The 12,251-nt window shown below is 46.3% G+C and overlaps 1 protein-coding gene across 1 annotated transcript in view; it reads right to left on the bottom strand.

The window, feature by feature from the left end:
* Window positions 1-1,359: 1,359 nt before the first annotated feature.
* Window positions 1,360-12,251, bottom strand: part of LOC149365978 (uncharacterized) — a 247,465-nt gene continuing 236,573 nt past the window's right edge. The window contains exons 13-14 of the mRNA XM_089547446.1: window positions 11,252-11,471; window positions 1,360-7,270 (exon numbers count right to left, since the gene is read on the bottom strand). Coding sequence (XP_089403572.1) covers window positions 7,041-7,270; window positions 11,252-11,471 — 450 coding nt within the window. The 3' untranslated portion in view covers window positions 1,360-7,040. The remainder of the gene's footprint in view (window positions 7,271-11,251; window positions 11,472-12,251) is intronic.

Raw genomic sequence — 12,251 nt, forward strand, 5'->3', positions numbered from 1 at the left:
CCTTTGTTTTAACTGATGCCCTCCCCAACAAGGCGAACTTGTTCAATTATCTCGCATACTTGATCTGGTACTCACGTCCTCTTTAATTCCCCTCATTCCCTTCCCCTGTGCAGGGTAGCCAACCGGAATCCTTCTGGTTAACATCCCTGCCTTTCCCTCTCTCTCTCTCTCTCTCTCTCTCACGTCACACAAATAAAACCTATTTTCACTTTATTGTTTGCCAATAGTGGGTGATTAATTACTACCCACTCCTTACCGAAACAACTTCCCGCAACGATAGCACTTTACGGTAAAGGCGGTTACATTAGCATTAACCATGCAATAATTCGATGCTTTTTGTAGTTTGTTCATAATGCACGTTGAACAAGCGCTCCCGAGACTAACTGGGTACAACACAGAAACAGAATGCACAACCTCATTGAACGATATATTCCCACAATTACCGTAACCGAGCGCCTTACAACGCCATGGTTCAATAACAAGCGCCTGAACAACAAGAAAAAAGTTTTTTTTTTCGCTTAGCCACAAGCACTAAAAATCTCAGCAAATGGTAAAAATTTTATGAAGCTGAAGAATCTTATACCTCCCAAGTTCTGAAAGCCAGGCATTCATTTTTTCGCCTTTTATTACGCAGTACGCTACGCCCAAACGCCCGTCCATTCTGGAATTACGTCAATCCTGAATCGAAGAACCCGCGAACACTGTTCGACAATTATAGCAATGCAACGATGATAACAATCCAAAAGTAACGTTTACCATCCCCCTTCCCGGAAACCTACACTTCTGGCATCATTTTTTTGTTTGCGCTGCCTAGGACTGAAATGATTTGCCCAACGCCGTCGTACTTCACTCCGATCATCATCCTTAAGATTACCCATGGAATCAACCATATCTAGAAAGAATTAAAGCGCAACAAGACGGCACAAAGTAGGAGAAAAAAACGCCAGGACAGGCGCGAACTTGCAACACTTTAATGTCTTCTTTAATGTTGTCTTTAATGTTTTGTGTGTGATATATACGCGGCGCTTTCTGAAGACATTAAAGTGTTGCAAGTTAGCGCCTGCCCTGTCGTTTTTTCTCCTACTTTGTGCCGTCTTGTTGCACTTTAATTCTTGCCAGCTATGAACCAACATGCCCCGGAGAGTGTTTTACCAATCAACCATATGCCCTGAAATCCACTGCCTCATGGCATACCCCTTTGAGGTAGTAATAAATAAATAAATAAATATGCGTGGGCGAAATACTCTGGAGCCTGTCTTTGAGAATAGTGTTTGGACTAGGTGATTGATACTTGAACCATAACAGGGCAGTGCAAAAAACGACACGGAGCGTGTGAAGAAAAAGACTCAAACATTCCAAGATGGTATGGGGCATTTTATTGCACTCTTCTTTTGCTTACAAAATAGCACGCAAAGAACAGTTCAAAAGTAATAATAATAAAAAAACTAAGCACACCGGCGGCACAGAAGCTAAAAAAATACAGCTTCAGCAAACACATAGGGCCTAAGGATCCCCTCAGTCTCGTAACGGTAAGCGTTGAGTATGAAATCATTAGGAAAAATCCATGCTACTCACGTTGTATACACAATACTAGAACAAACACACACAAAGAAAAAAATGGAAGATAAAGTGGCCTGCGCACAGGTCGGGCGCACCGAAGTTCTGCTTTTTGTTTTAAAGCACTTACCACAAAACAAGTATACATCTTCGCGGAAGACAATCATGGACTAAATACACAACCAAACGAAAAACAAAGAAAAAGAGTATTAAACGTCGATAGCTAGCTGCCTGCAACAGTAACTTGCGACCAGGAACAACACTCCGTGGCCGACAAATCACCAAGGAAACGTTGGTCAAAAAGAAACTCTTTTCCACTATATGGGTATGCTGAAGTCAAGAACTTATGTCACACAACACTGTACGAGTGGCACTCACGACAGCACATCGCCAAAAAAAAAAATTCGTGGAATCGTTTGGAATGCAATCGTAAGAGCCGTGGCAACTCTCTTGTAAGCAATGACCACGAGTATCCTTCTCGAACAGAAAATAGCAGCGGACCGTTTCAGCATCCCACACACTGTATATGTACGAAGTGGTGGTTACTGCTTGTTAAATAACAGATGTTCAAAATGCCCAGCACTTCACACAGGTGGACGCTGAATTATCTGTGGCAAAAAAAAAAGATAAAAGAGATCGAACGGGAAAACAACCCCGCACGTTCGTCTACAACAAGCACCCATCTGAGCACGAAACGTGTAATGTGAACGCATCGTTTGCCAGTCTCCTCTAAACATCGCACTGACACCGCGACGTCATGCCAACACATTCTGAGGTGACTGACTCTTGTGGAGAGGAGAATCCGGAAAGGGAATTGCTTAGGGTATGAGCACCAAAAAAGAGTCCCACCGAACAGACGCAACACCGGTTAAAGAAACCCGAATTGAAGCCCATAACGGCTCCGGCGATTTGTCAAACCAGTGCTGTGTCTGCCTACCAGAAAGCACTACACGAGAAAAAAAAAAACAGACAGAGATGCCTTGACCTGGTTGGTTGTATTCAGGGTTCGAAGAATGCGACGTTACTGATATAACACTCCGCGAAGGCAACAATGAAAACAATCCCCCAACCAGGTAGTGCTCAATGCGATCGAGGAAACCTGATGCGCATTGACACCTAGAGGCCAACCCGTTCAGAGAAAAAGAGTTGTGAAGTTTATTTGGCACGAAAGACCACGGCGAAAAAAAAAAAAACGCCCGCGCACCCATCCTTGTCTCCTCCGGCTATAGGACTTCCACCGCCGTCTTTTACAAGTACCCATGTCTTCATAGCTGCCTGGTTTGAATCCCTATGAGGATCCGATAAAGTGTTTGTAGGGCTCAACTGGGCTGCACTGTAAAGTAGAATAAAATCGGAAAACAGCTGCTCAGTTCGAGCCGTGCTGCTGACGTCTTTCCGGCCTGTATGTCTACTTGCATACTCGTACGAGCGTTTTGCCACGGAAAACATGCCACTAAACGACATAGACGCCTCCTTACCAGCTCCAAAGCGCGTCATATGGGCGGTTTCATTAAACCTCCACATAGGAGTCGTGTTTCGTACATCGGGAGCGTTTAATGAAGTACCCGACCGCTTTAATAGCGCTACTATACACTACATTTACCGCTACAGCCAACGCTAATTGAGCGCTCACGCTCCGCGCATGCGCATTCAATCCTTGGAATGTGGAAGGCGATGGTAATGAAAGCACGGTAACCGCTGTGCTATGAAGTTCTGCTGTTCCGTACAGCAGTGACGTCATTAAGGTTAGCCACTGCTGATCACATGCTAGTGTTAAAACATTCTGAACAACATATCATGACCTTCTTGTCATCTTGTTGTTGTTTATAGTACGGAAACCAGAGAGACGTGACGTGACCACTTTTTTGTGTAGTAAACGGGCACGTAGATACACACAAACAAGCACGCTAGCATTTTCTCACGCGAAAACAAACTCGGCCCCCTCAGAGTTGAGAAAGGCCAGGTAGACGTCGGACTGCTCTCGTCACGCGCTTGAGCGAACGTGACACAGGACGCTCTACCCCAATGTGAGCCTTTGTTCAAGTTGTGTTCGGCGCTACGATCGCGCCCTCGCGACATCTACAGTCTAGCTTAGGAACTACTTTTCTGCCATTCGGGAGCTGCACCCAACGCTGGCGAAGAAGTGCTACTGAACGGCGCGAGAACCCGATGTCTTCAACCTTCGTTCACTCAGGAAGTAGAGAAATCAGCGACGCACTTTTTTGACAAAAAGGGCAGACGAACGAAGAGCAGTGAGTATTTTGCGGTCAACAGCGTGCAACTACACAAACACAAGTTCGGAAGAAAATTCACAGAAACACGTGAAAAGAAAAAGATAATAGCAAAACAACAGAGGTTAATGAGGACACAGATATTCTATTTCGTTTTTCAGCCACCACAACAAGCTGTCGCTGTAATCAACAACCGTCGGCACATTTCGATGGCACCCATAATGTAAGTGGCCATGGTTCAGCACATATGAAAACAATAAAACCATTTCGGTTTTTAAGGGAGAAGGGATCAGTGCTTTGTGGGACGTCTCAATTTCTGCACAGTCAGAACGGCAACGTTGCACAGCTGCGCACCATTTTTCCGCATGGTGAAACTTCTGTCCTTTTATGTTTTTCTTCTGTTTCTCCTGGTCAGTTCTCCACAAGCAGCATGTCAAACAAAGGTGCATGCCTGTCTTGTTTTGCGGGGCACCAGAATCAAGTAGAGTGACCGGAACCGGATGCTCACATTCAAGGGGGTGTACATAACCATGAATCTCCATGCACGCACACACTTTCACAAAAAAAATATACGCAACAACATAAACACCAACTGCACCCCCATTTAAGCATGCAGTCGCAGGCATGCTAATACATTATGAGCGTCAAAATTCACACCACTTTAATAATGCATAGACCTCCATAGCAAATATATGTACAGCAAGCAAAGGAAATGGTGGATGTTTGAGAGAAAGACAGTAAAATAGCACCAGAAAAAAATATAAAGAAGAAACGAGCATAATGCTACGCATGACGCGAGAAATTATGCAAAAAAACAAACGGTGAACTATGACAATGACTGCCTAATAAAAACGGCAGCTTCTGCCTCGCTGATAATGAACAACTAAGCAAGTTAACGCACAAATTGTAAGTACTCCGACAATGTCTCAGCACCTTAACATTGACTTTTTTTCTCATGCGCATCTCAACTTCCCCGGAATTTAATTTCTGACGCACATGTTTCTGTGTTGAGTATCACGTATCACGTGATACGTTACTATCTTCACTACGACGCACCATCGCGTTAATGGAGAGTCTGAGAAATGAAATCCAGACACTTCTACGCCGTAAATGAAATCTGGTCCTTGAAAGGCTTTCACAAAGCCTTCAACATTTCACAAATGTGGTTCGTGTTCCTGCTGGTCTTTGATTTCTTAGCTGGACTCGAAACTAGGGGAAATCCAACCTCGCGAATTTCCGAGCTCGCTGAAAAGCATACTCCCCATTGCTTATGAAACCGGATTCTTGGAAAGCGTCAGAAATTATACTAGCTACCCAGAAATGTAGAATCGACTTTTGAGTCTTACAGCCTTAGCATCCTCAGACTCGCATTTACTCATACGAAACCTGCGTGGAGACAAAGGTACAGTCTTTGTCAAAAGTTTAGAGCCCAGGGGGGTTTCTTTTTAGCCTTGCAGTGGGACTCCTGAAGGATTCTGGGAAGCCCTACCCATTGAAAGAGGCAGAACCAGAAATCTTCTTACCCAGAGGAAATTTGGAGGGCTGGAGATGCATCACGAACCACACAGTGAGGCTCAGAAGCAAACCCCCTGGGATCCAAACTTTTGACATAGGCTGTACGTACCTCACATCAGCATAATAATCATGGACCGTACATTTAGACCAGGTTTGTTGAAGCCTTTTTGTTTTCGAGAACTGAAGCTCGCGACGTCACCGTCGTAAATATGCGCAGTTAGTGCTTGTTGGCGAAAATCGCACCGTGCCCAGGAAGCTCTGACATATCTGAATGAAACTGAACTCGGCGTTTGATATCGGTTACGTTTCACTGCGCCTCTGCTCACCGTCGAATCTGGCCTGGACCTGTTGTCTGATATTCCAAGACGGCGGTAATCTTTCATTAAATAATAATACAGACAAAAAAATGCATCAGCGATTTGCGTTTGTTCCTGTGAAACGCGCCATGTCCTTTTCCTCGGTTAAAGTTTATAACAACTGCTGCTGCCTGTGCGACACTACGCATTTTCATTTAATGGACGGCCGTGCGACTACACTGCCTGCGTAGGCATACTCTGCCCAGTTAAAACATCAGTGTACGAGCAGCAGTTTCGTACGGCAGTTTGCATACCAGGCGAGGAGACGGAGACACTGGCATGGGATAAATGAGCGTCAGGAATTGCACTGACGTTCCATCTGCTGCCCCGACAAACTATGGCGCTTGAGTACGAATGCTCAACAATACTGCAACACATTCGCAGCAGTTTGAAAGTGACAGGTCACGTGCTTATGAACGCCCTAAATGCCGTTTGTTAAGCCTATAAGACTTTCTTATCCAGTAACATTTCTGGCAGTCCAAAAAAAAAAACACAAGAGCAGCTCCCTAAAACTGCTTCCATTGATACTTTTCTTACCACACGGAGACAACCGTTTTGTTAATGCACTCACGACAACAAGTAGAATGATATTCTACAGAACTGCATATAGTGTCCAACCGCAGTTCGAGAGACAGAGTTCGGAGCAACTTCAAACTGGGAAAGCTTCCGCAAATTCCAGAAAAATGAAACCAGCACGTTACGTCAACGTCGAATCAGCGGATGCGTCAGATGCTTTCTACATGCTTGACACTAAGGAGCAAGTTTTCTCATGTTGCTAATTGCAGCAGCCTACAGTAATCCTATATGTGCTAAAAGACGCATTTTCTTTAGCTTCGTTCCAAGGAAAACGGCGAAAAACTACGGTTGAAGACCTTGTTCCCGACTGGCTGCAGCTCTTTCTTTCATTTCTGAAAGTACTGGTGCTCGAGAACAAAGACGACGACTCGATGACGATTCGAGCAACTCTAGGGCAGAGGAAGATGCCATTATGCCCGAGGACACCATCTTCATCATCATCAAGATACCATGCGAGCAAACCGCTGTAATATCGAGATTATATTAGAACCGGTCGATCAATATTCTACCATGTTTCCAGTGTCGAACAGATGCGCTAAAATACTCAGGCGCTAACGGGGGGCAAACAGCGTTTCATGACTTCTGCCTCTTATCGAGCTTCTCTCGACTGCCGACAGGCGACGCCACTGTACCGTTTCCGGGACAGACGGTCCCGCCATGCAGACTAGCTGCATCGTTCCCGCTTTCTTTAATTTACCCCTTCAAAAATTAGCAGGAGCTCCCCAAGACGACCGCGTACACTTTCTTCTAACGGCGGCCGGTGGAGCCCAGGGCGGATGATAAAGAGGTGGCGCAGCCGTCGCTACTACGTCCTGAGGAAGAGTTCCGACTTGCTGGAGACGGAAGCGCGGCTGCTGGACGCGTGCATGGCAGCCAGGCGCTTCCGTGTAAGTCGCCACTTCCGGTTGACGAAGAGCAGCATGCAGCAGGAGCCGAGGATGAGCGCTTGCACGACGCCGATCAAGCTCGCGAGCGTGTAGACCACGGGGCGCGTCAGGCACACGGCGTTGCGGGGCATCCTGTTCTGGGAGACTCCTGCAGGTTTGAGAAGAAAAAAAAAACAGAAGCGAAGAGAGAGAAGGCAGTGAGAAGGACATCTGGGTCATTGCGGACTAGACGAGAACGCCAACGTTTTCACCGCTGGCCACGCTATTCGCGCTTGCAGGGTCCCTAAAAATTTCTCAGGGGCATCATAATCCACCACACGTTGGCCGTGAGATAGCATCCCCATCTGTTGATGCCTCAACAGGAAGTGGCGTCACTTCCAACCTGGTGCCGCCACTTCAGCCAGTGGAGATGCTTCGGTCGGGTGACGTCACTACCCTCCATCCAATTGTGGAAGTGACGTCACTTCCGCCATTCGATGGAGGGAAGTGACATCACCATCCACATCTGTTGATGCCTCACCGGAAGTGGCGTCACCTCCGGTCTGGTGACGTCACTTCCCTTCATCCAATTGCGGAAGTGGGTCACGTCCGGTCTGGTGACGTCGCTTTTCGCCAGCCAATAGGAGTGCTTCGGTCTTGTGACGTCACTTGCGTGCAGCCAACCAGCGAATCTGGCGTCCGGCAACACATTTTCTTCCGGATGAGGGTTTTAATGCTATCGCATTAAGACAAATGCAAACAAGTGCAGGCTTGCGAAACCACGCAGCAGAGTAAAAGACCGCACACAAGCGGAGAAAAGGATGCGCCGGAGTAAAATGCGACGCACAGAAGAGTGGGCAGGGCTTTGTGGCCACGGAAATTCCAGTGTTTTTTTTTTCTCTCCACAGAGGAGATTCGCCACATTTTACACATATGTTTAAAGGGACAGATTGTTTGACTTCGTTTGCAATAAATTCCTGTTCACAACTGCGAATACGTAAAGACTTCAGTGTCCCAAAAAGCCGAGCGTGCCGTTTTAACTATTCAAAAATTCCAGATGCGCCCCGCCGCGGTGGCTCAGTGGTCACGGCGCTCGGCTGCTGACCCGAAAGATGCTGGTTCGATCCCGGCCACGGTGGCTGAATTTCGATGAAGGCGAAATTTTAGAGGCCCGTGTACTGTGCGATGTCAGTGCACGTTAAAAAACCACAGGTGGTCGAAATTCTGTCAGTTTTCAAACTGTGGCGACGAACATTTAATACGGAGTTTATTATATCCTGCATAGATAAGCACAAAATTAGAATTTTATTAGTGAGTCTAAGGATTATTACAGAAAATTATATGCTTTAAAATGACTCACAGAAGTGGCATTCATACTTAGCAGCGCAAAAAAACGAGGACCAAAGCGAACGAGGAAACACAACACAAGCAACACTTCATTCGCTTTGGTCCTCGTTTTTTTGCGCTGCTAAGCATGAATCCACACCAACTAGCCCAACTTTCTGTACTTATTAAAAATGACATATTTGTAAACGCACGAAACATTAACAAGCATATTGAAAAGAGGCGAACAAAGTTTGAGCAATTTGCACAAATACAGTCACTCAGCTGTAAGCCCTTTGCTTCTGGACACTTTTTTGCTGCCGGAAAATAAACCGTTCCCTTCCACGTGCCGCATAGCCAAAGAAACATAAGGAACCCCTCTTGGAATAGATGGCGGCGTCTGCGTTGGTTACTGAGCGCCTCTGCTTTCTCGGCGCGCGTCGAATCTAGATCTTCGGTCGCCCTTTTCTTCTCTTGCTTCATTTGTCTGCCTCGTGCGATTCCTACGACGGACAAACCGATATAAATGACGCCCTCGTTCGCGCTGTTCGGCTATGCGCATGGAAGCGCGCCTAGGTTCGTGGTTGGGCCTAGTGCACCGGGTCTGAATAATGCATGGCTCTTCCAGTGACAGAGTGGGGGCCAGTCTTGCCATCCGTTCTCTGGGTCCTCGCTGCTCACATTTTTATGCCTCTCGGTCTCTTGTTACTGCTTTCGGTGTGTATGTGTGTCCGGTTCGTAAATTTCCTTCTATGCTGTTCTTTAAAGTATATGGGCTCTCCGAAAACGCGGGTGTAATATACGGGCATCGATAAAGCAGTGCTCGTTCGGAAGCGAAGAACGGGAAAAAGAAGAAAAACGTGAAGCCGTTCGGGGACAATTTATAAATTGCGCGCGCCGACCGCAAGAAGTTAACGCGTCGCTCGTAAGTAAAAAAAAATTCCCGCACCGACTGGTCTACGTGGGCCGACGTTCGGCGTATTCGTCGTACTTAAATCTGGCTCACACCTGTGACACGCATGTGAAATGTGTTAAGCTTTTTGTAAGACTCTTTTATAACTACCACGTTAAACTTGCAAGAGATTCCTCATATAACGCAGAAGACCAAATGATGTCAGGTGAAAATACGCTGGAAGGGCAAAGAAATCCTGGTGTCGTCTAGAAGATGATTTAAAGTCACTAGTCGAGAAAAATGACAAAATAGTGCGCAAGATACGACCAAATATTTTGTCATTTTCTTGAAGACTTTTCTGCAATATTGTGCTATTTTTCTGCACTATTATCCTGTAGTTCTGTCGCTACGACAAGAGAAAGCGGAATCCTATTGAAATTCTGTTGTACTATACGTTTATTGACAGAGATACTACTAAAAAATCTGCTCAGGAGACAGGATATTCTGCGTCGTGTTTTTCATAAAAATCGCTTTCTGACTTCAATACATTCGGGAATGTGAGAACTTCATAGCAAAGCATCAAAATAAGACTTGAGAGACCAAACAACGTGCGGCGCCGAACTACATTGGTGAGCGTCCCAGTTAAAATGGACCTCAACATACTATTAATCAGCTACAATCACGGCCACGTAAAAGTCACTACCGCGTCGTCCCATGTTCCGATCATTGTGGACACAACTTAGGCCCCATACGTCAGCCATTCACCTATCTTATTCACCCTTCCCTCCCCCCCCTCCCCCCCTCCCACACACACATGCACACATACGCACAAGCACGCACATACATACGGATACAAGTGGAAATATATCCGAGATTCACATGCAAAAGCTGCGACATATTTACTACGCTTTCAGTGTAAATAAGGGTCCCGAGACGGCGTTTTTTTTTTCTTTGCGACTGTTCGTTTAGCTTCGCAATATTTTTGCCTTGTTAGACAATGTTTCGCCGAACCCTGTACTACTAAAATAAAACGCTTTAGCGAAACAAATAAATGTTTTCAATAAAATGTGTGTTCACGACAGGAACATAACCCTTCCTCTATCCGCCAGAGTGTACTGATACAGAACACGCAAAAAAAATTAATTTGAGTGCCTCCACTCCAACTAAGGTCCCGGTACGGGTCCCCAAGCCGGGCTTCACCCCGCAGGAATGCAAGGGGAAGGCTTTTAGCCCTCCAGGTCTGCTCTAAAAAGTGTGGAGGAGGTCGCCAGAAAACTTAAGCTTAAATGTTCGGGCTACGAGCGATGGAATTGCTGCTGATGCTTGAGCTTTGTTCCGACTTAAGCACCTTCATGCGCTGCAGGCAGGGTACTAATGTGACAAATATGAGAGGGAACGTAAACTGAGCATTGATTAACTGATTTCTCTATAATTAAGTGTAACAAGCTGTTATTTTTTGTTTTATAACTAGTTTTCGTCTACGCGTAGAACATCCAATAGACACTCTCAAATTTGGTTAAGAAATAACCAGAAAAATAGCAATTTCGTACAGAAATTTTGTTCCCTCTAATAGTGTTCACGACTGACCTTAGTATTTTTTTTTCTTTTTTGCTATCCCGCTTTCCCGAGCGGCTGTATTCCTCGTCTGCGGCTACGCCTGACAAACGGTCAGTTGTATTCAAGTCTCATAACGGCGCGTTTCCGCCCTGGAACTGAGCCGGCTAGACTTAGTAGCCACGCTTGATCTTTCCTATAGAGCTTAAGTACGAGCAAAGCCTAGAGCGAGCGAAATCGCAAAGCCGACTCGCAAATTCCACCCACTATGCCCGGCTTCGCTCTATTATGTTTTTTTTTTTTTTGTTCCTCGCTACGTGCGTGACCCACCGTCTTCAAGTATCTCTTGCATTAAAGATCTTCGCCTTCTGGGAGGCTGACCTTTGGTGTCCCTTCCAAAGCTCCCCGCGTCGAAGGACGCCTGCGGCGACGGGGTCAGGTTGTGGACGACGAACAACGCCGTTTCCATGGTGACGTCAGTGACCACGTCTCCCGCCTGCAGGTCCAGCGCGTGGGTGTCGGCGCTGGCCGAACGGCGCCGCCGACCAGAGCGGCCTTCGGTCGACGAGTGCTGCTGCTGGTCATCGTTGCCGCACTTGGGCTGCACGAAGGAAAATACAGCGAGAAATAAAAGGGTTAAAAAAAAGGCCGCCACCGTCTGGAAGACATTGAAGTAACGAGTGTTAGCTGTTTGGTTTACTAGAACTGCTAAGAACGAGATTAAAGGGAGGTAAACCAATGGAAATACAAATTTGTTCATTTATTCGCCTATATGACGGCGCTACAAGTCTCAGAGCGAGATATGCTGTTTTCTAGTTGCTGCCACAGATGGCGCTGTGATCTCAGGGTGGTAGCAGGCCCCACGAAATCTCGAAACGTGATGAGTAGTTGCTGCCACAGATGGCGCTGTGATCTCAGGGTGGTAGCAGAAGACCCCACGAAATCTCGAAACATGATGAGTAATTGCTGCCACAGATAGCGCTATGATCTCGGGGTGGTAGCAAACCCCACGAAATCTCGAAACGTGATGAGTAGTTGCTGCCACAGATGGCGCTATGATCTCAGGGTGGTAGCAAACCCCACGAAATCTCGAAACGTCATGAGTAAGAGCTAACGCTCTTAAATAGTTGCCCCATAAAAAAATGCAAAGCAGACTACGAACAAGCCGGATAATACACTGGCCGCAAATATGGCCAGCGGACTGTGCTTCTCTGCCGTCGCTTGTCCATAATTTGCTCTCAAGAAATCCATCTTGTCTGGCCTCTCTACCAAGAAAGCTAAGCTCAAGGCATCGGCTGAATCTAAAGATTGCATGCTCCATGGTAATGTTCATGATTAAAACAGCAGTATAATACGCAGTCATCGGAAGTTTAACGTTTAG

Source organism: Amblyomma mixtum, chromosome 1, assembly GCF_055824585.1.
Source record: "Amblyomma mixtum isolate Tamu chromosome 1, ASM5582458v1, whole genome shotgun sequence".
In the NCBI taxonomy this organism is placed as follows: domain Eukaryota; kingdom Metazoa; phylum Arthropoda; class Arachnida; order Ixodida; family Ixodidae; genus Amblyomma; species Amblyomma mixtum.